At 44.4% G+C, this 24,500-nt stretch overlaps 1 protein-coding gene across 2 annotated transcripts in view; it reads right to left on the bottom strand.

Moving 5' to 3' along the window:
* PACC1 (proton activated chloride channel 1) overlaps positions 1-24,500 on the bottom strand; it is a 36,136-nt gene that overhangs the window by 5,686 nt on the left and 5,950 nt on the right. For both annotated transcript variants that reach the window (XM_054587615.1, XM_054587614.1), the window contains 2 exons: positions 5,243-5,452; positions 3,829-3,980 (listed from right to left, as the gene is read on the bottom strand). In XM_054587615.1, the coding sequence (XP_054443590.1) occupies positions 3,829-3,980; positions 5,243-5,354 (264 nt within the window). In that variant the 5' untranslated portion in view covers positions 5,355-5,452. The remainder of the gene's footprint in view (positions 1-3,828; positions 3,981-5,242; positions 5,453-24,500) is intronic.

The following is a 24,500-nucleotide window of genomic DNA, read 5'->3' on the forward strand; positions in this document are numbered from 1 at the left end:
TTAATCTTTTTTACACTTAGATCTGTACATGGTATGAAATAGGACTCTAACTCCCACTCCCCACAAAACAGAGATGCAGGTCTGACCACTGTGGGTTTACCCGCTGTGACATCAGACTGAGAGGTCCCCTGCACGTCACTGCCCACCCCCGCAGACCTGGGGGAGTTAGTTCTCTACATGTGCTCTTCCGATGTGCTTTCAAACTAGCTTAAGTTCCATGAAAAAGTCAACTGGGACTTTTTAACTGATGGTATTGGATTGCTAGATTTGTGAAAAAATATCTTTACACCATCAACTCTTATAAGTGCTCTACAGATGTCTGAAGTGTGAGGATTCTGTCAGACACACTTGCTCCAAACAGACTGTACTAGTCAACTGCTGCCCTTACTTTTTAGTCTCCCTAATCTGTGACTTTCTGAGAAGTGTTACACATGCTCTAAGGTGATAGTATTTTTTTATTTCTAACAGGTATTGCCTAAAACATACAACTGGTATGCTGTTTTGCACATAATGATAGATTTATGGCTGTTAAATTTTCTCAGTGGAGAGTGGTGAGGTTGAACCTCTTACCCATATTAAACATCCCTCTTTTAACCTTTTGCACCTGAAATTCCTTTTTGACTGAGGTTAATATTATCACTCTACTTCTGGTTATTGTTGCATTAGCCCAAGAGGTCTCTCTGTCCATCTATTTATTCTCAACCTTTCCATGCCACGGTCAGTGGCAGCAGAGAATGCCAACTGCCCCCAGTTTCCACTGTCCACTTCCTCCTGCAGATCTAGAACCTCTTCCTCAACCCCAGATGCTGGCGGAACACAGTCACCCCGCTGGACCCTCACTTCCGGCCTGACATGTGGGCGTGTGATGAACTTCCTGCAACATGCAGTGACTCGTGACTCTCCACGGGCATCAAGCCCTCCGCTTCTCTCCTCCTGGGAGCCAGCATGTGCACACGTGCTGTGAGCCAGTGCCGACCACGGGGACCAGGACAAAGCCCAAGGGATGGCACAGTGACCGACATCTGTATACCCGACTGTCCACAGAAAAAGCAGCAAACTTCTCTCTCGTCCCAGCCACTGTGTTTGTCTAGGGTGTTTGCTTTTACAGGAGCTTAGCCTCGTCTCTAACCCTCACATAGGTAGTTTTCTGGAACTGGGTGCCATGGTAACAACCTAAAAAGGAGGCATCAGCTTAACATATGGACCGTGGACATACGGCAGGCGGCGAGGAAACAAACGCAGGCCCTGCAGACTGAAAAGGCCGTGCCCCTGACTGTGCCAGAGCACAGCAGCTGGTAGACAGGAACCAGATTAAAGGAGAGGGGGCGGGGGAAGAGGGAGAGAACAGAAAACAAGTGAGAATCTGAAGACTGACGAAGTAGGGCCAGATGAGACGCTTGGCTGAGTCACGGTCCACAGGACGCCACAGGCCACAAACAGCCAGAAGCCTACGTTTCTGAAGACATCGCACTGCAAACAAAGGTGCCGGGGCAGGAGAAGGAAAACAGCAAGCCGGGCACCTAGTCCGAGACTGCCCAGCCCTAAGCCACGCCTCCAGCACCGCAGCACCAATGGGCGCCCACAGCACCAATGGGCGCCCACAGCTGTGAGGTCTGGGAAGGGCCTGTTTCTAAGGTCCACTCCAGATACACAGCCACAGAGGACCACCGCCAGGGCAGGCCCTCCCAGGCATGGGCCAGGGGCAGGCCAGGACACCTGATGGGGCACGCCCCCCACCCCTCCACAGGGCCTCCTCCCTGCCTCAAGCAGCTGCTGCACTTACTGTCCTTCCCCGCTCCCTCCTCCTTGGGAGAGTCCGGAGGAGTGGGGGCCGGTGCTCAGGGAGGGGGTGACCCAGTAAGAAGCCACATCTGGAACTGGACGAGAAGACTATCCATCCTCCAGAACCGGAAGCAGCAGTGCAGTCAAATGAGTTTTCATGGAAACAGCTCTCCTTTTCTGTTGAGTCCACGGGTTTTTAACAACATTTATCCCTAACGTGACAGGTAGGACTGGCATAAACGCAAGGCCTCCCGGTATGCACGCCAGTCCGTGCACCCCTCCGCCAGGGGGAGGACATGCTGAGCCCTGCAGCGCTGAGCGCATCGTCCACGGGATGCAGAGTTGGGAATCCAGGTGGACAGCCTTCCTGCTAGATGGAGCTCTTCGTCAAAATTCCTTTTCATTTAGGTTAGCTCCCTTTCCCTATTCTAGAGTCCATTCTGTTTGTTCCTCTTGGTTCTTTTGCGTGTTTGGTTTCATGTCTAGTGACCCTTCATTGTCCAGCCTTATTTCTGGATGAAGGACTGGGTGGGCTAGCATATGCCTGGGACCTGGGTTCCTCTTAAGCGGCTCCCTAGCAGGCTCACCTGGCCTGGGGCTGACGGGAGGAGCGGCAGGCAGGCAGGCAGGCACCGCCAGCAGGTGGGCACTCCGTCTGTTTCTATCCCAGGAGGGGTTCCTTCCTGGAAGCTCTCTCCGTCCACTGACATCCAGTCTCTAGCTCTACTCCTTTCTCCGCTGCCCGAGCGGGGAGCCTTCCCGCAGCTCATGCAGACAACGGCCCCAGGGCCCCCTACCCAGAACTGAACACCATCCCCAGCGGCTCTGCCAGCTCTGTGAGGGCAAAGGGCACGGAGGCCCCACCAGCAGGCATCCCCTAATTTTTATGCCCGACTGCGCTGTGGCAGCCTGCTCCTTGCCCTTGCTGACACGGAGCTGGAGGAAAGCGCCCGCTCCGCAGCAGCCCTCGCCAGCGTCTGCTTTAGGGTGCGGGTTTCCTCTGGTTTGGCTGCTCCATCAACCTCACCCAATTTGCTATTTATATTTCACATCTGCTCCTCAAAACTGCTGATCCACCGGTGAAACCCATTCTTGGCTCGCAGAGCTACTGTGGTTATTTCATTTTATTCTATTTCTTGCAAGAGTGGGAATCATTTCAGCAGGATTTTAGGAGGAAGCCTAGAATAAATATTAACAAAATTTACCTGAAGACCCACTCAAAGGTCCCTGCCACCCAGAAGGGCAAGTCCCACTCCACAGCTTGCTGCTTTCATCTGGCCTCTGGCCACAGAGGCCTCCTACTGTTCTCTGGGGGCGCCTGACCCCCCTGGCACAGCCGGCTACCGACACCTCCCAGTGACACACACGCACGCTGCACCCCCTGCGAGTCTTGGTGCGGAGCTCCCCTGCCCAGAAAACCTTTCCTTCCTCTTTCTGATCCGGAAACCTGACTCAGCCCGGCTCAGTCCTTTCCGAAACAAGGATACAAGGACATGGGACACAAAAGTCAGGATGTAAAAACACAAGCTCCCCACCCTGCCCTCCCAGCCCCAAGCGGTGCCTCTCCTCTTTGTTATCCACGCCCCACCGAGCCCCCTGGCTGCATATGACAGCAGGGCCAGGCCACCGCCCTGCTCCCAGACCAGTGCTCCTGCTTTACACTGGCTGATGTATCCCCGAAGTATGGATTCCCAGGCCTGGGCCCTGGAGTGATGAATCAGTTGGCCCCACACAGAACCTAGCAACCCATGTTTTCCAAAAGTAGCCTGGCAATTCCGAGCAGCGGTCAGGATGGGACCCACTCCGCCACGGCACACCCCTCACAGACGGTCCTCGTCCATCAAGGTCAGGGTCCTAGCGCACTGTAGGGCCACCCCGACAAGGCTGAGTGCGGGCCAGCCAGCCACAGCCACAGCCCACGGAAAACAGCCTCGTGTCCGCTGGGCCCCACGGCCAAGGGAGCGGGCGGGGCCCCACGGCAGAAAGAAGACGGGCCCTCGGGCGTGGGCCGACAGAGCACGCTGCCCAGACCCGGAGGAGAGTTACCAGGGTCTGGTTGGAGAAGGGGTCCGTGTAGTTGATCCTCCGCGTGGTGCACGTCATGTCTCCGGGCTGGCCCGGGCTCCTCAGCGGGGGGATGACCTCGTAATGGTGCTTACAGCTCAGCAGCTGGGCCTGGCCGGGGTACAAGGCAATACCTGCGGGCACGAATGGAAAAGCGGATGTCAAAAGGTACAGTCCGTGACCACCACACCCCTAAAATCACGTCACATATGCTTTTTCATACCCTCCAACAACCTAAGTTGAGGACTCCCTGGGTGACCACAGAGGAGGGAGAAGAGAAGGGTAACAGAGGGTCGGAAGCCAGGCCCCTGCCCACAGAAAGCCTGCTCTCCTGAGGGAAGGACGCGCCCTCCTCAGGAAGCCCCTCTCCTCGCCTGCGATGCAGCCTCCCCCGCGCCGGCACCAGAGGCCTGCTCTGTGCACTCAGGCGGCCCCCGGGACTCAGCCGCTCCCTAGGACCGGCACCCACCTGCAGAGTCCCGGGGGCCCAGGCCGGGGGCTCCCCAGCTCTCACGCTGTTTCTCATCTCCTGCCCTGCCCAGAGCTCCAGGTGTGCAAGTTGCCTCCCGACAGCCCCTCCCTGGGCCCAGCCAAGGCTGCCCACTCCCGGCTCTGCTGATGGCAGAACCACCGAGAGCAGCACCTGGCACCGGACCCCGGCAGAGCGCAGAGAGACCAGGACACCAGAGACAGAGTAAGCCACAGGCAAGGACAGCAAAGCAGATACACAGGCGGACAAACACAAGACAGGCAGAGCCAGGCCCTGGAGCCTGACTGGCATGCTCGTCAAGAAGCCCCAGACAGAGGAGACCTGAGACCGGCTCCACCCTGTGCGCAGGCCTTCGGAGGGTCACTCAGGGGAGTCCCATTGGCAGGACCTGAACACGCAGAGCTTAAACGCTCGCAGAGCCCAGGGCCAGCCCCCTGTCCTGGAGCAGAGATGCCACCTCACTCGGGGACTGGACTCCCGGCTGGGACGGACGGTGCAGGCGGGGAACCCCTCCCAGGCAGGGCTCCTCCATCCGACCCCAAGGGCTCTGCCTCCCCTTCCTCCCCTAACCCTCGCTTCCCCCCACCGGCCCGCAGCTCCAGTCAGGCAGACTCGGCCACTCCAGAGAAGCCCCCAGCCTGCCCACACTCTCCTTCGCTCCTGCCGACCCTCCTCCCAAAACACTCCCTTCCCATCCCTCGGAGCCCAGCCCAAACCCTGCCACTCCAGGCTCTGTCCCCCTCTCTCCTGGGCACAGGACACACTCTACGGGGCGTGCGCCCCGCACCAGACTCTGCTCACCCCTCCACCCTGCCCGCCGTGCCCAGCGAGGGGCTGGGGTGCAGTGGCGGCTCAGGGAGTGTTTGCCCCAGCCCCCCCCCCAATACCTGTCCTGGCAGGCTCTACCTGGGGCATCGTAGAGGTCCACCTCCTTGTAAGACACCGACATGACCGGGTGCTTGAGCTTCTCACGGAAGTCTGTGATGGTCTGGTAAACCAGGAAGACGGCCACCGCCATGAGCAGCAGGTAGATGAAGATGAGCAGGACCGAGAAGACGTTCTTCAGGCAGGCCTTGCTGACACGGATGCTGCTGGAGGCTGACTCGCCGTCAAGGGCTGGAGGACAGCGACGCACACATGACCCAGAGTGCAGAGGCCGGTGTGGCCAGTGAGGTGGGCAACCCACGGCCCCTTCCCTGCCTTACCGAGGACGCGCGGTCGCTGCACACCTGACCTCCCCACCTCAGCCTCCACCCACAGACCGTAACACACGGCACATGTCAATATTCACCACGCAACTACTATGTCAGAAAGGGGTCCCCGAGCAGAAGGAGTCTCCTCTCCAGCGGGACAGAAACATTCCAACATGGGAGCCGGCCCCAACCCACCTCTCCTGGCTTACCGCCCCCGCCGCACCCCAGCTCCAGCCACGCTGGGCAGCCTTCTGTCCTCCCGGCGTGCCCTCAACCCTGAAGCCTGGCCTGGGCGCTCTTCTCCCGTTGCTGGTTTCATTTTAGAAAGGCATTCCCTCACGGAAGACTTTCCTGACCCATCCCTCACGGCTCCCAGGGCAGCCATGTGTCCCCTGTCACCACTCTGCAATGTCACTGTCTACACGGCTTTGCTCCCTGTAGGCTTTGAGCTCCATGAGGGTGGGACAAGGGCCAGTTCTGTCCATACTGAACCCCTGGCCCTCCATGCAGTGCGCGGAACGGAGCAGGCACACGGCATTTACGTGGTGAATGGCGGAACGCTGACTAAGTGCGTTCTGATGCTACCGCTACAGCACAGCCCTGCCTCTCCTGCCAGCTCTCAAGCCATCCCCGGCCTCAGTCACTGTTGTACACTGGGTTCCGGTCCTGTTCCCTAAGATTCATGGGCTGACGCCCTAACCCCCAAGGAGACTGTATTTAGAGACAGAGTATGTAGAGATGTAACAGAGGTTAAATGAAGCCATGTGGGTGGAGCCCTAATCCAGCAGCACTCGTGTCCTTATAAGAAGGGGAAGGGACACCAGGGGTGAGACACACAGAGAAAAGGCCACGTGAGGACACGTGGGGAAGGCTGCCACCTGCCGGCCAGAGAAAGGAGCCTCAGGAGAAACCAAACTTGGTGACACCTTGTTCTTGAACTTCCAGCCTCCAATACTGAGGGGAAAACTTCTGTTGTTGAAGCCACCCAGCCTGTGGCACTTTGGTACAGCAGCCCAAGCTGGCGGAGACCCTTGCACGGCGCTCCCCATGCCGCTGCTGCAGCTCAGCCGAGCCCAACCTCCGCCCCCGCCCCGAAAGCCCTGTCTCCTCCACAGCAACAGAGCACGAGGCTGAGGATAAAGGGGAGTTTGAACGGAAGTCCAAAAAGATGTGCAGTTGGTCTCTGGCTTGCACCAGTGACAGAGGAGCCTGGTCACACCGCCCTTCCACAGGTAACAATGATAAAATTTGGACAAAATATTTAATGCTATTTGAAGGCACCGGAGAATGATCAGAAGCAAGGAGAAACTGGAAGACAATCTACTCTTGAAAAAAGAGAACAGCACCAAAAAAGAAAAGAGAAAGAAAAGAGAAAAAAGAAAAGAAAAAGAAAAGAGCATCAGCTGGTGAGATTTGTAAATCTGTAGCTGCTTGCCTGGAGCACTCGCCAATCTCTACAAGGTGCCATTTGAGGAAGCAGTGGGCCAAGTTAAGGGCTGGCGGGGCAGTCAGAAAGCTACGGGGGAAACCCAAAACGGGAGGGACACACACTGGGCGAGGGCGAACCCCCAAATCTGCAAATAAGATATGTTCAGATTGGCTTCGCACTCTGGGCCCCAGCAGAAAAGCAGCAGCTGGTAACTGAAAGAACCGAGGGGAGCTCTCAGCTGCTGCCAATGCAGAGGGCATAGAAGTTTGGGACTTGGTTGAGTCTTGCCACATGGACTACCAGCTAAGACAAAAATTCTTCTTTAGAGAATCATAACAGAATTCAGAAGCTCTATAATGTATCATTTATCATGTCTAGTGCTCATTCAAAATTTACTAGACAAGGAAAGGACAAGACAATGCAACCCACACTAAAGAAAAAAAGCAGGCTATAGAAACCAATACCACCCTGGCTGGTTAGCACAGTTGGTTAGAGCATCATCCCAATATGCCAAGGTTGCAGGTTCGACGCCCCTCCGCCCACCACCAATCAGGGCACATACAAGAATCAACCAACCAATGCATAAATAAGTGAAACAACAAATCAATGTTTCTCTCTCCCCCCCCGGCCCCCCCACTCTCTTCCCACCCTCTTTCTAAAATCAATAAATAAAAAAATTAAAAAGAAAAAAACACTACCAAGATGACCCAGATGTTGCAATTAGCAGACAGGAACTTTACAGCAAATAAAAGACCCAAAGGAAAATATATACATAAAAAAATGAACAGAGGAGAAATACAGAATTAGAAACTATAAAAACAAACCAAATGGAAATTCTAAAGCTGAAAAAAATTCATAAAATGAAAAATTCACTACAAAATCTTTTTTTAAAGGTCTTATTTATTTATTTTTAGAGAGAGGGAAAGGGAGGCGAAAAAAGAGAAACATCGATGTGTGAGAGAGACATTGATCGGTTGCCTCTCGCACACCCCCAGCTGGGGACCTGGCCTACAACCTGGGAATCGAACTGGCGACTCAATCTACTAAGCCACACCAGCCAGGGCGCACTGCATAATCTTAACAGCAAAAGACGGTCGACAGAAAAGTCAGTGCAGTAGAAGTTAAACGTACAGAAATTATCTGTCTGGAACAAAAAGACTAAAAAAATGAACAGAGTCTAGGTAACTCTAGGACAATATCTAGCAGTCTAACAAGTAACTAGAGAGAGAGAATGGGTCACAAAAATATTTTTTAAAAATAATGGCCTAAACTTCCCAAAATTGCAGAAAAACATGAACTTTCAGATCCCAAAAGCCCAATGCATGCCAAGCAGGATAAATAATAAAACCACTCCCAGACAAATCATTGTCAAACTGCCAATGAAAAGATAAGAGAAAAATCATGAAAGGAGGCAAAAAAAAAAAAAAAAGAGACATATTACGTAAAGGATATCATATCTAATAACAGGTAACTTTTGATCAGAAATGACAGAAGCCGAAGATAATGGAACCTCTTTAAAGTGATGAAAGGAAAAAAAAATCCATCTACCATCGAGAATTAAAACTAACAAACTAACTTTCAAAAATGAAGGTGAAATAAAGAAATATGCAAAAACAAAAGCTGAGAGAATTCTTCACAAACAAACCTCCACTACAAGGCCTTTTAAGAAAATTCTGAAAGGTAAAATAAATGACAAATAGGTAGTAACCCTCAAATGTATAGTATGAAATAAGGGACGCTGGAAATGTTAAATAGGTGGATAAATATAAAAACTATATGTTTTTTAACTTAAAAATTGCCATAAGGAATATATACAGTTATAGTATAAGGTTTATAACTTGCAGGAATGCAAAAGAAACAAAGAGAAAAGAAAAAAGAGAAACAAAATCCACATGAAACAAAAAAATTGAAAGACACAAATCCAACCACATCAATAACTACATTAAATGTAAATGAACCAAACACTCCACTTAAAAGGCAGAGATGGTCAGTCTGGATTGAAAAGATTCAACTATATGCTCTCTATAAAAAGTGGACATTAGTGATGTTATTATAGAATAGTGAGACGACTATCGTTTCTCCCCTTAAATTTATAACAAGTTGGACAATTATGACTCAAAAAAGGATCTCCTGCTCCAAACGCACAGCTGAAAAATCCATGCATCCAGGTGTTTGAAGGTGGGCAACCGGGAACGAGTAGGGAAGGTGGCACGGGGCACGGACAGGGACATGGTGCTGCAGACTCAGGCAGGTGTCCACCACAGCTCCAGAAAGTGTGGCGACAGGGAGGGGCAGGGCTGCAGCCCTAACACAGTGGCCTAGAGTGTCAGCGGGGCCGAAGCAGCTTCCCTCCCAGAAAATTTATCTCCCCTCCCCTTCCCCACTGTGGCAGAACCAGGTAGAGGCGGCTGGGAAGCTTCAAACAAAACAGTGCAGTGACAGCCACTACCGGCAGGAGGGCAAAGCCGTGAGATGGCACCCCTGCCTCCTCTCTCCGCATGGCCCGAGAGAACCCAGTAAAGCCGAAAGTAGAGAAAAAAGAGGTAGTTCTTGGAGCTCACAAAACCTGTTCTCCACCACCCACCACATTCCTCCAGCACAGTGGCAGTGTCCCAGAACCAAGGTGAGGGGGTCAAAGAGAGAATATCCACCATCCCACTGAGTACACAGCACACTGCATAGCTGAACCACCACTTCACAGTGATCCGAGGTCACAAACAGTGCAGGTAAAAGACAACCAAAACTTGCGCTATACCACCATCTACTGGAAAACAAAAGAAAGCACCCTACCTATAAACCTGCTGAATTGCTGAGGGCAAAATAGTATCTACACAAGAAAATAGACCACTGCACCTCAGAGTATCTATCAATCAAATACCATGAACAACCAAGGCAATTCGGGAGCACAGAAGCAAAATTAAAAGACTCCTGAAACCAAACGGAAAGTCATGGAGGACTGTGATTTAAATGACAGAATTCAAGACTGTGGTTAAGAAAAAAAACAAATAATACATAAGAAAACTAAAAAAGGCACGGATCTTTAAAATTTATGAAATTTTAAAAATTTTTAAATGAATTTTTAAAAATTAATGAACAAAAAGAAGTACTCACCAAAGACAATAAAACTATATCAAAACTATATCAAACCAGAAAGAAATTCTGGTGCTGAAGAACTCAATATACGAGATCAGGAATGCATCAGGCAGCACTGGAAACAGAACAGTCCAGATGGAAGAGACAACTGGCAAACTCAAAGACACAAACCTAGAAATGACCCGGGAGGAAGAAAAGAACGAACTAAGGGTTTTCTCTGATTCCCAGAGACACTACCCAAGTCCCTACATCTGGCCCAAGCCTTTCTGAGCAGCTCCTCTACACAAGGGGCCTGCCTTGGTTTGCACTCTCTCAAAGGTCCACAAACCCCAAACAAGCAGCGACTGGCCTCAGCATATCTTGTGGCTTTAGCCAAGTGTTTCCAGGCTCAACAAAAGCAGGACTGGTTTCAACTTGAAGCGGAACTCCCACCAGGAAGTCCCAAGCCTGACATAAGTGGCAGCCAGTCTTGACCTGGAAAGAAGCTTCAACTAAGTAGCCGCAAGCTGGGGACACGTGGCAGCTGGACTCAGGTCACACTGTGGTGCCCAGAAAAGGTCCCAAAGTTGACATCTGTGGTAACTGGCCTTGGTTCACAGCATATCCTCTCCCAAATGCCTCCAGGCCCATTGAAAGTGGCAAAGAACCACAGATCACTTTGCGGACCCCAGCCCAGCCCAAGTGGTGGCCGCCACTGCCTTACACCTCGGCTTCTCCCAAGAGGTCCCAGAACCAACATACCAGTGGCCAGCTTCAAAACACACTAGAGTACCACCCAACCACTTCCACAATCCACACAAATGGTGCCAGGCTCAGCTGGCGCCAGAGCTCCATGGAAGTTATCCTGCTCTGTGAAGCCAGCCCCTGCGAAACAGCTCATGCACTGCAGTCAGGAGCAGCCCTAACAGCCAGAGGGTCAGTACCAACCACTGACATGACAGCAGCAGTCAAGGCTCAACTGAAACCAGGTAACACATACAACCCACAGAAAGGACACCCCGGACACCAGGTTCAGGGGACCAGGGAGATGGTGCCATTGGGCCCCAAAGAACACCTCCTATACATAGGCCACTACCAAGACCAAAAGATGCAGCAGATCTACCTAATACATAGAAACTAACAAAGGGAGGCAGTCAAAATGAGAAGACAAATATGTCCTAAATGAAAGAACAGAACAAAATCCCAGAGAAAAAGAACGAAATGGACACAAGCAATCTATCAGATACAGAATTAAAAACACTGTATAAGGATGCTCAATAACTATAGAAGAATATATGAACACAGTGAGAATTTCAACTAAGGAATAGAAAATAATTACAAAACAAAAAAATACAGTCACAAATGAAGAATACAATGACTGAAATGAAGACTACATTAGAGGAAATCAAAATTAGATTAGAAGATGCAAAGGCTCAAATCAGCAACCTACAAGACAAGATAGTGGAAAACACCTATTCAGAACAGCCAAAAAAAAAAAAAAGGAAAGAGAGAAAGGAATTTTAAAAACCTAGGCAAGTTCAAGGGCCCTGTGGGACAACATCGGATGTACCAACATTTGCATCATAGTGGGCACCAGGAAGAGGAGAAGGGTATTAAAAAACTATTTGAAGAAATGATGATGGACTATAGATAGAGAGCAGACTGAGAGCTGTCGGTGGGGGAGGAGGGGGTGAGGGGAGGGGGCGGGCGGGAAGGTAAGGGTGGAGGGACTGAGCAAAAAATAAAGAGAAAAAACTCATGGGCATGAGCAACAGTGCGGTGACTGCCAGAGCTGGTGAGGGGAGGTGAAGAAGGGTATAGGAAAGATAAATGGTGACAACAGAACACTTGATCTGGGGTGGTGAACACACAGTACAGTGTACAGATGATGTGTTGTGGAACTGTACACCTGAAACCTGTATAATTCTGTTAACTAGTGTCATCCCAATAAATTCAGTAAAATGAAAATAGAAATGATGGAAAACTCTCCTAATCTGAAAAAGAAAACAGTATATGTACACAAATCCAGGAAGTGCAGAGAGTCCCAAACAAGATGAACCCAAAGAGGGCCATGCCATGACACTTTAAAATTAAAATGGCAAAGGTTAAAGACAAAGAAAGAATCTTAAAAGCAGCAAGAGAAAAGCAGTAAGTAATGTACAAGAGAGCTCCCATAAGACTGTCAGCTGATTTCTCAACAGAAATTTTACAGGCCAGAAGGGAATGGCATGAAATATTCAGAGAGATGAAAGATAAAGACTTACAAGAAAGATTACTCTACGCAGCAAGGTTATCATTTAGAATTGAAGGAGAGACTGTTTCCCAGACAAGAAAAAGCTAAAGAAGTTCATCACCACTAAACCAGTATTGTAAGAATTGTTAATGTAATGTAAATACTTTATTAAAAAGAAAAGATCAAAAGTATGAATCAGATATATAAGAAAGAAAAAAATCACTGTCAAAGAAAAACAGTACAGGCAGTGGCTCAACCAACTATAAAACTAGTACAAGGGTTACAGATGAAAGCAGGAAGGTCATGAGTAATTATAACAATAAGGAATAAACAGAAACATACAAACAAAAGAAGTAAAACACAATGACAAAACAAAAATGTGGAGGGGGTGAGTTAAAATTGTAGTGATTTTAGAGTGTGTTTGAACTTAAGCAACCATCAACTTAAAACACACCGCTAGACAAATAGCTTGGTACGTAACAAGCACATGGTAACCACAAACCAAAAACTCACAGAAGATATTCAAGAAATGAAGAGAAAGGAATATAACACAAAACTGTGGAAAGTTGTCAACATAGAAGAGAACAAGAGAATAAGAAAGGAACAGAGAACTACAAAAACAATCAGAAAACAATAAAATGGCAATAACTACATACCTATCATTAACTACATACCTACCAATAATTACTTTATGTGTAAATGTACTAAATGTTCCAGTCAAAAGATGCAGGGTGGTTAAGTAGATAAGAAAACAAGACCTGTACATATGCTGCCTACAAGAGATCCATTTCAGATCAAAACACAGACTGAGAGTAAAGGGATGTATCAATAAAAAGATATTTCACATAAATGGAATGAAAATAAAAGCTGGAGTAGCAATACTTGTATTAGATAAAAGAAACTTTAACACAAAGGCTGTAAAAAAGACAAAGAAGGACATTTCATCATAATAAAAGGATCAATCCAACAAAGATATTTAACCCTTACAAACATTTACACACCCAATATAGGGCACCTAAATATACAAAGCAAACATTGATGAACATATACATAGACAGGGATCAACAGTAATACATCCAAAGTAGGAGACTTTAACACATCATTGTCATCAATGAGTCACCCAAAGAGAAAACACGGAAACAGCAAGCCTTAAACACCACATTAGAGCAGATGAATTTAATTTATATTTTTAGAGCATTTTATCCAAAAGCAGAATATGCATTTTTTTTAAAAGATTTCCTTTATTTATTTTTGGACAGATGGGAAGGGAGAAAGAGAGGGAAAGAAACATCAATGCGTGGTTGCATCTCATACGCCCCCCACTAGGGACCTGGCCTGCAACCCACACATGTCCCCTGACTGGGAATCAAACTGGCGACCCTTTGGTATGCAGCCTAGCGCTCAATCCACTGAGCCACACCAGTCAGGGCAGAATATGCATTCTTTTCAAGTGCACACAGAACACTTTCCAGGATAAACCACATTAGGCCACAAAACAAGTCTCCATAAATTTAATAAGACTGAAATCGTATCGAACACCTTATCAGATCACCATAGCATGAAACTAGAAATCAGTTATAAGAAGAAAACTGAAAAACACAAACCCTTGGAGGATAAACAGCATGCTACTAAACAATAAATGGGTAAACAAGAAGATCAAGGAAGAAATCACAAGAGACCTTGACACAAGTGAAAATGAAAACAAAATGACTCAAAAAAAAAAAAATCTATGGCCACAACCAAAGCAGTTCTAAGAGGGAAATTCATAGCAATACAGGCCTACTTCATATAACATGGGGAAAAACTCAACTTGACAATCTAATCTTACACCTAGGGAACCAGAAAATGAAGAACAAAATCCAAAGTGAGTAAAAGGAAGAAATAATAAAGATCAGAGTGAAAAACCAACTAGTTTTAAAAAACAATAGGAAAAAAAACCAATGAAACCAAGAGCTGGTTCATTGAAAAGATAAACAAAATTAATAAAACTTTAGCCAGACCCATTAGGAAAAAAAAAGAGGGCCCAAATAGTATAAGAAACTATTACAAATAATTATATGCCAATAAATTAGACAACCTAAAGAAACAGATAAATTTCTAAAAACATGGTCTTTAGAGGCTCAATCAGGGAGACACAAAAAATCTGAACAGACCAATTAACTACTAACAAAATCAAATCAGTAATCAAAAGAATCCCAACAAACAAAAGTCCAGGACCAAATGGCTTCACAGGTAAATTTTACCACATATTGAAAAAAGAATTAATACCTATCCTTCTGAAACTATTTCAAAAAAATGAAAAGGAGAAAAGGTTCCCAAACTCATTTTACAAGACCAGCATGGCCCTAACACCACCAAAAACACTACCAAAAAAAAAAAAGAAAAAGAAAATTATAGACCCCTGATGAAAATAGATACAAAAGTCTTCAACGATTTATTAGCAAACTGAATTCAGCAATAAATAAAAGTGATCATATACCACAATCACTTGGGATTAATTCCTGTGATGTGAGGTTGGTTCAATATCCACAAATCAATTAATGCGATATACCACATGAACAACAACAACAAAAAGCGTATTAGTCATATGATCGTATCAGTAGGTGTAGAAAAAAACATTGGACAAAATTCAATATTCATTCATGATAAAAACTCTTGGCAAAGAGACTGGAGAAAATGTATGCCAACATAATAAAGGTCATATATGACAAACCCACAGCTAACATCATACTCAATGGTGAAAAAATGAAAGCTTTTTCTTTAAGATCAGGAACAAGACAAGGATGTTAGCTTTTACCGCTTTATTTTCATTTGTCAAATGATCTTTGATATATTTTCCTTTAAAGGTCTTAACTAGCTGGGCACTCCACTCCACCATTATGGATGTCATCTATGACGTGGCAGTCATCAACACAGCAGCCCACAGGCTGGGCAGGCCCCAGGATCTCTGCAATGGTTCCAGAGTTCTCCAGCTAAAGATCGATGCCACATCTGTTGGGCAATGTTAACAATGTCATCAAAAGTGGTATTTCCACTGTGCTTAATTTTTTTTTCTTCTTTCTCTCTTTTGCCAGTTCTTTGAGGGTTTTGATGATCAGGGCAGAGGCAGAAGGTACTACCTTAATCTTGGCCTGCCTTTTGTGAATGGTCAATTTCACTGAATTCCTCCGGCCCTTCTAATCATCGGTTGCTTTGGCAATGTCATCACCAAACTTTTTTGGAGACAGACCCAGGAGTCCTACCTTTGGGGCCAGAACAGACGTGGCACTGACTTCCCATGGGTGCACCTTATGTATGTAACTTTAATCGGGTTGGCGTTGAACTTTAGTGGCATGGTGGAGGTGAAGGGTATCAGATGAACTTGGATTCAAGATGATCAAAGAAAGTTGCACCTAGGCCTTCTCCAATTTGGAAGCCACTTTCACCATTTTAATTCAACACTGTATTAGAAGCCCTAGCCACAGCAATCAGACAAGAAAAATAAATAAAGGCATCCAAATTAGAAAGAAATATATAAAACTGTAATTATTTGCTGATGATAAAATACTATAGAGAAAAAAACCTCAAAATTCCACCAAAAAACTATCAAAACTGGTAAGTAAATATAGTACAGTAGCCAGACACAAGATTAATATTCGGAAATCAATTGCATTTTTTAACAGCAATAACAGAAAAAGAAATTTTTTAAAAAATCCCATTTAGAATTTTAAAAAAACCCTAGAAATAGATTTAACCAAGTGAGTAAAAGACCTGTACTCAGAAAATTATAAGACAATGAAGAAGATACAAATAAATGTACTCAGAAAATTATAAGACATTGAAGAAGATACAAATAAATGAAGAAGAGACAAAAAAAAAAAGATACAGATACCATGCTCATGGCTAGGAAGAATTAACATCATTAAAATGTTCATACTACCAATTCAAAGCAATTCAATGCAACCCCTATCAAAATACCAATGGCATTTTTAATAGAACTAGAACACATAATCCTAAAATCTTTATTATCACAAAACACCAACAGTCAAAGTAACAAAGTTGGAGGCATCATGACACCTAATATCAAACTATACTATGAGGCTATAATAATCAAAACAGCATGGGTTTTACTGTCATAAAAACAAGGAAATAGGTCAATGGAATAGAGAGCCCAAAAATAAACCTATGCCTACATAGTCAATTACCCTATACAAAATAAACCCAAAATGGATTAAAGATTTAAATCTAAACCTAAAACCATAAAACTCCTGTAAGAAAACATAGGCAATAAACTCTTTGACATTGTTCTTAGTACTATTTTTTGGATGCCTCCTCAGGCAAGGGAAACAAAAGAAAAAACAAACAAATGGGACTGCTTCAAACTAAAACGTTTTTGCACAGCAAAGAAAACCATCAACAAAACAAAGAGACAACCTACTAGTTAGGAGAAGATATTCACCAATTAAATGCCTGATAGGGGGTTAATATCCAACATACCTAACGAACTCACACAACTTACCTCCAAAAGGAAAACAATCCAATTTAAAAATGGGCAGAGGACCTGAATATGCATTTCTCCAAAAAGGACATACAAATGGCCAACAAACACATGAAAAGATACTCAACATCACTAATCACCAAAGAAATACAAATTAAAGCCACAACAAGATACCACCTCACACCTGTCAGAAGAGCTAGCATCAATAAATCAACAAACAAGTGTTGGTGGAAATGTGGAGAAAAGGAAACCCTCATGCACTGTTGGTGGGACTGCAAATTGGTGCCGCCAGTATGAGTTCCTCAAAAAATTATATAAAAGTAGAACTGCATTATGACCCAGCAACTCCATTTCTGGGCATTTATCAGAAGAAATCCAAAACACTAATTCGAAGAAATATACGCATCCCTACATTCAATGCAGAATTATTTACAATAGCCAAGATACAGAAGCAAGCTAAGAGTCCACTGACAGACAAAGAATAAAGCAGTGGTACATATGTACAATGGAGAAAAAAAAATGAAATCTTATCATCTGTGACAACATGAATGGACCTAGAGGGTATTATGCTAAGTGAAATAAGACATAAAAAGACAAATATATGATTTCACTTATAAGTGGAATCTAAAAAACAAAATAAATGAACCAACAGTAAAGAAACAAGACTCATAAAGAACAAACTGATGGTTGCCGGGGGTGAGGGGGTTGACAGACTGGGTGAAAAGGTGAAGGGATTAATAACTACAAATTGACAGTTACAAAACAATTACGGGGATGTAAAGTACAGCATAGGGATATAGTCAATAATGTTGTAATAACTATGTATGGTGTCAGGTGTGTACTACATTTACCAGAGCGATCACTTCGTAAGTTATATAAATGTCTAATCACTATGCTGCAGCTGAAATTGTAATTGAAAAATTAAAAAAAGCAAGCGACAAGTGGGGGAAAAAACATTTATAAGCAAAGACGTATGTGCCCCTATGTTCACTGCAGCATTATTTACAATAGCCAAGACATGGAAACAGCCTTAGTGTTCTTCGATAGATAATTGAAGAATATATGACACATATATACAATGGAACACTACTCAGCGATAAAAAAAGATAAAATTGCCATTTGCAGTGACATGGATTGATCTTGAGAGTATTATGCTCAGTGAAGTTGGAAGGAAAAAGACACAAACTGTATGATTTCACTCATACATGGGATACAAAACAAAAAGGAAACATACAAACAAAACAGCAAACTCATAGATACTGACAAGAAAATGGTGGTTACCAAAGGGGAAGGGAGTTGCGGGGAAGGACAAAGAGGGTGAAGAAGGTGCAACACAGGATGACAGAAGACTGCTCTTCAAGAAGTGAACATACACTACATACACAGATGTCGTATTACGAAACTGTACACCTGAAAATTTATGTAATAACATTAACCAATGTTACCCTAATAAATCTAATTTTAAAAAAATAACCTTTAAATACCAAGATATTAGAGTATTTATCATAATTATTTTGTTCTTTTATTTAAAAGCACATAAGAAGGATCAACACAGAACCACTGAAGTGTCCTACGGTGGTAGAGATAAGGAAACCGTTCATTCCAGACTTCTACAAACATGCATCAAGCACCAACTCCATATGCAAGACTTTGTACTAAGTGCTTTGAGGAAGATACCAAGAAACAAGAATCAATGGTCTATGTTATAAGTAGGGTGTCCAACCTTTTGGCATCTCTGGGCCACACTGGAAGAAGAGTTGTCTTGGGCCACACATTAAATACATTGTGACACATAATCACAAAAAAATCTCATAATGTTTTAATTTGTAATTTTGTGTTGGGCTGCATTCATAGCCATCCTGGGCTGCACGCAGCCTGTGGGCCGCAGGCTGGACACCCCTGTCAGAATTCAAAAGGATATGAGGATGTAAAATGTGAGATTTCCTTTGCTCAGAAGAAAGAATGGGGAGTGTGGGGAGAAAAGCAGAGATCAGCAAAAGCTTTGTGGAGGTCACAGAGCATTGTGCCTAAAGCACCGGGAGGATTTTGAGGAAGAAATAATTTGGTGTTCCCTATTCATAAGTGTTCTGACTGAAAGACCAAATATCTAGCTCAGTGGTTAAAATCATGAGATTTAGAGTCAGAGAGATTTGGGTTCCAGCTCTGCTACTATTCTGTGACCAAGGACAAGTTACTGAGTGCCCCTTATTCACATGAAGAAAAAAAATTATCATTTCAATCTTATAGGATGTCTAAGAGAAGTGAGGGCATGTTGCAAAATGCAGTACAGTACAGAGTGCCTGCTCAATGAACTGTTATTGAAGAAACACTAAGTACCCTGCACCTCCCCAAAGTGGCACCCTCGGTGATGAAGGAAGCACAAATGAAGACCATAGGACTGCAACTCTTAATAACAATGAAGTAGAAAAATATATAGAAAATAAAAAGGAGGTGGGGCAGAATACAGTGTCTTTCGTGTAGCAGCCATGTATGTAACGCTTCCATGTGTGCTAAATGAATAACCCAAATAATAGATGAACTGTCTTGCCATGCTAACAAGCGACTCTTCATCTGTCAGAGATTACCAAGGCATTTCAGGCATGTGAAACTACAAACAAATCGGTGTGCCTTGCTATTTCTGGCTTAGTACTTCAGAAAGGTTTTACTTTACACAACAGTGAGAAGTCCCAGACGTGTCTGGGAGGCCCTTTCAGGCCGTAAGGAACAGTGACCGCAGCCAACAATGTTTCCCTACGGCTACAAAGAGAGGAGAGGACCCAGGACAGCCTAAGAAAACCCCCTGGGCAGCTGAGAGCTGAGGCACCAAGCCACACAGCACTCTAGTTCTCCAAGAGGAATTTAAGCCATTCTGTTTCAACTTTTGTCTCTGACTGTACTTTTGCTGCTTCTCATTGTTAGTGCGGACTGTGCCCATTTTTGCTCCTTCATGGCTTTGCTACCTGCCTTCTCCCCTTATTTCTCTCATGGCCCTGTCCCACTTCGCTGAGTCCCTCTGCATGAGCCTGGCTCTCAGCTCCCCTCCCAGAGCATCCCGCCTACGGTGCCCCGTTAGACATGTCACAAGACCATGCCCTCCTTCATGCCCAGCCCATAGAAGGCTTTGCTTAGCTCAGGTGCTGGTCAGTCAGTCACATGTAGCTGGGCCGCAGGGCCACAGGCCCCAAAGTATGGTGGTCTGAGTTCAGGGACCTGCTACAGCGGTTTTGCTCGGAAGGCACTCCCAGCTCCCATGGTCCCTGTGGGACCAAGGGTTCACTTCAAAACACGGCACATTCACTGTCCTGAGCTGCTCTTAACTGCAGTGGCAACAGGTACCAGGTTGCTACACTCTAGTGAGGTTTGAAAAGATCACAAAACAAAGCTGAAAGAACTGCTGAGTGACAGACTGGGTGTAAAACATCTGGGTAGAACTGAGAGTCGGGAGGGAGCGAAAAGGCCGCCGGGTCCAGCCCCATTCCTGGTGCAGAGACCCGGGTCCCGCAGCTGGTCCCTGGCACAGACGGAAGGGAGAACGAGCATCCAGGAGTCCGGCCTGCTCCTCAGTGCATTCCCTCCCTGAGAGAGCGAGCGCTATTATCTACTTAGATTCCAGTTACTAATGACAGTAGGAGAAGATCTGATTGAAAGAATATAACTTCATAACAGGTAGAACTCTGGGACATTTTTATGGCATTATGTGCAGGCTGGACCACATAATGAAGACGAACAATGATGGGCATTTGAGGGCAATATCCACTCTATCATAAGCCAGATAAACATGATTTGAAAATGCTCTGCCTTCACGATGCCTTTCATTAGGGAAAGACATGGATCTCTCTCTACGTGTTCTTGGAAATTCTAAGAATCTAAGGCACAAAAAGGTCATATGACAATTGCATCATTGGATTTGTTTGTTTGGCAGAGGTACTTGGACAAATCATTCTCATGGGAACACTGGCCCAGAATCTCCTCCCCTGCTTCACTCACATAAGCCAACTTTAACTTCTTCACAGGCCTTTTCTTGATCCAAGAATTGGCATGTAATGTAAATAAAAACTGTAAAACTCTTTATCATCCATATGTGCTGTGTCATTCCTATTTAAAAAAGGTGCTGTATATCTGACAAAATGTTCCATGCACTCTGCAGTCAGAAAAGCAAACACGAGCTTTTTTGTAGCAAGCTGGATGAATGTATTTTTTTAATGATTTTATTTATTTACTTTTAGAGAGAGGAGGAGGGAGGGAAAAAAACATCAATATGCAAGAAATACACCGATCAGTTGCCTCTCACATGCCCACAACTGGGGACCTGGCCGGCAACCCAGGCATGTATCCTGACTGGGAATCGAACAGACAATCTTTCAGTTTGCAAACCATGCTCAATCCACTGAGCCATGCCAGACAGGGGTGGATGAATACATTTTAAAAGAATATACCCTTCTCAACAGCAAGACGGTGGCAGACAGGGTGGAAATTACACGTGCCTTCTCCCAGGGCTGTATCAGCTGTGGCTGAAGCACTGAAAAGTGAACATGAATGACTATCTGAAGACTAGCTGAACAGAAATCTTATAACTAAGGACATACAGAGGGCCTGCATTGAGACTGGCAGGAAGGGGAGGGGTGCAGAAGGGGCTGGCTGTACACCCACTGCTCCCTTTGCGAATGCAGAGGGATACCTCGGCTGAGGAGGTCCCCTCAGAGGAGCCGGCGCCTCAGCCCTGCGGCAGGATCCCTAGCCAGGGCACTGGAGCTGGGGAAAGGAGCCCACACCATCTGGCAGGGGTATCAGCCAATATCCCTAATGAACTCAGATGCAGAAATCCTCAACAAAATGCTAGCAAACAGAATTCAGAAATATATTATAAAGATCATATACCATGATCGATTGGGATGCAAAACTGGTACAATATCCAGAAGTCCATTAATGTCATACACAAAAATTAAATGAAATATAAAAATTACCGCATTTTGACATGTATAATGCACACTTTTTTGCCGAAATTTTTGAGGGAAAAATAAGGATGAGCATTATACATGGGTAGTACTAATTCCATATCTACATAAATGTTTTTGACTCTTTCCTTTATGCTTATGCATTAAAAATATAACTCTAGAAAGCAATAATGATATCCATACACAAAATAACATCCTGGAATATGATAATCAGGTTTATTTCTACATATAAATAAATGAATAATTGAATTAAAAAATTAAAACAAAATTTTTTTTCCCCTGAAAGTCTGGGCTAAAAACATGGGTGCGCATTATACATGACAAAATGTGGTACATAATATGAATAGATGCAAAAAAAAAAAAAAGCATTTTATAAAATCCAGTTCCTATTTTAGATAAAAACTCACAGCAGAGGGGAAAGAGGGAACACACCTCAATGTAATAAAGGCCACATAAGTCAAACTCATAGCCAACATCACAAAGAGGAAAAACTAAAAGCATTTCCCTTACAGGAACAAGACAGGGACATCTGCTTTCAACACTCTATTTAACAATGTACTAGGCTAGCCACAGCAATCAGAGAAGAAGACATAACAGGTATCCAAATTGGAAAAAGGTAAAACTGTCATTATTTGCAGATGACATGATACTATATAGAGAGAACTCTAAAGATTCCACCAAAAAATTAATAGAATAAATGAATTCAGTAAACTAGCGGGATACTAAATAAATATTCAGAAATGTGTTGCATTTTTATACATCAATAATGAACTATCAGAAAGAAAAACTAAGGAAAACAATCACATTTACATAAAAAAGTAATAAAATACCTAGGAATAAATTTCATTGAGGTAAAAAACATGTACTCAGAAAATTCTAAGACACTGAAGAAAGAAATCAAAGAAGATAGTTATAAATGGAAGCAGAATCTGTGTTCATGGATAGGAAGAATTAACATCATTAAAATGTCCATAGTACCCAAAGCAATTATAGATTCAATGCAATTCCTATCAAAATACCTATGGCGTTTTTCACAGCACTAGAACAAATAACCCATAAATGTGTATGGAAACACAGAAGACCCTGAATAGCAATTTTGAAAAAGGAAAAAAAAAGAGATATCACACTACCTGACACCAAACCATACTGCAAGGCTATTGTAATCAAAAACAGCATGGTGCTATCATAGAAACACACACACAGATCAATCAGACAGAACAGAGGGCCCAGAGATAAACCCACACCTACATGGTCAATTAATCTTTGACAAAGGAAGCAAGAACATACAATGGGGTAAAGACAGTCTGTTCAATAAATGGTGTTGGGGAAAACTGGACAGATATATGCAAAAAGAAAAAAAGAAAAAAGAAACTAGACCACCTTCTTATACTACACACAAGGATAATCTCAAAATAGATTAAAGACTTACATGCAAGACCTGAAACCCTAAAATTCATAGAATACATAAGCAGTAAAATCAAGGACATCACTCTTAGCAATATTTTTTCTGACAGAGCTTCTTGGGCAAGGGAAACAAAAAAAATAAACAAATGGGACTACATCAAAAACTAAAAAGGTTTTGCACAGCAAGGGGAACCAACAAAACAAAAAGACAACCTACAGAATGGGAGAACTATTTTCCAATGACACATCTGATAAAGGGTTAATATTCAAAATTAATAAAGAACTCAGGCAACTCAACACCAAAAAACAAAACACCCCACTAAAAATGGTCAGAGGACCTGAATATATGCTTCTCAAAAGAGGACATACGGATGGCCAATAGACATTATGAAAAGATGCTCAACATCACCAATCATCAGAGAAATGCAAATTAAAACCACAAGAAGATACCACTTCAAACCTGTCAGAAAAGCTACCATTAATAAATCAACAAACAGCAGCAGCTGGCGAAGATGAAGAGAAAAGGAACCCCACTGCACTAGTGCAAATGCAGATCGTTGCAGCCACTGCGGAAAATAGTGTGGAGCTTCCTCAAAAAAAAATTAAAAATGGAATTGTTTTATGATCCAGCATTTCCACTCTGGGCATACATCCAAAGAAACCCAAACACCAATTCAAAAGACTATATGCACCCCATGTTCATTGTAGTGTTATTTATAATAGCCAAGATATAGGAAGCAACTCAAGTGCCCATTAATAGGCAAGTGGATAAAAAGGCAGTGGTACAATGGAATATTACTTGGCCATAAGAAAGAATGAAATCTTACTATTTGCAACAGCATGGATGGACCTAGAGGATTATTGTGCTAAGTGAAATAAGCCAAAGACAAATATCATATATATCACTTACATGTGGAACCTAATGAACAAAATGAACTAACAAAACTGAAATAGATTTACAGAAAGCGAGAACTGACAGAGGCCAGAGGGGATCGGTGTTGGGGGGCAGGGTGTAGTTCGGTGATGGGGTTATGAAGGACTGACAGTTACAATACAGGCAGGGGATATAAGGTAAAGCACGGGGGATACAGTCAACAACACTGTAGTAACTGTCCACAGTGCCAGGTCGGTACCGGAAGTGCCAAAGGGAACACTCTGTAAACTCTGTGAATGTTTATATGCTATACACCTGAAACTAATACACAACACTGCTGAATGCCAACTGTAATTAAGAAATAAAATAATTTTTTATCCTTAATAGGGATACCAACTCAAGGTACTAGAAAAACAAAAATAACACACAAGAATTTTCTTGGGAAAGATAACTTTTAAGTTTTGTAAAATCGACAACATGATTGCTTCAAGAACTCACACTTGCCCCAGACTGTCAGTCAGGCCGTG

The sequence above is a fragment of the Pteronotus mesoamericanus genome, unplaced genomic scaffold, assembly GCF_021234165.1.
Source record: "Pteronotus mesoamericanus isolate MK-2021 breed Mesoamerican mustached bat unplaced genomic scaffold, CSHL_Meso_final scaffold_1186, whole genome shotgun sequence".
In the NCBI taxonomy this organism is placed as follows: Eukaryota; Metazoa; Chordata; class Mammalia; order Chiroptera; family Mormoopidae; genus Pteronotus; species Pteronotus mesoamericanus.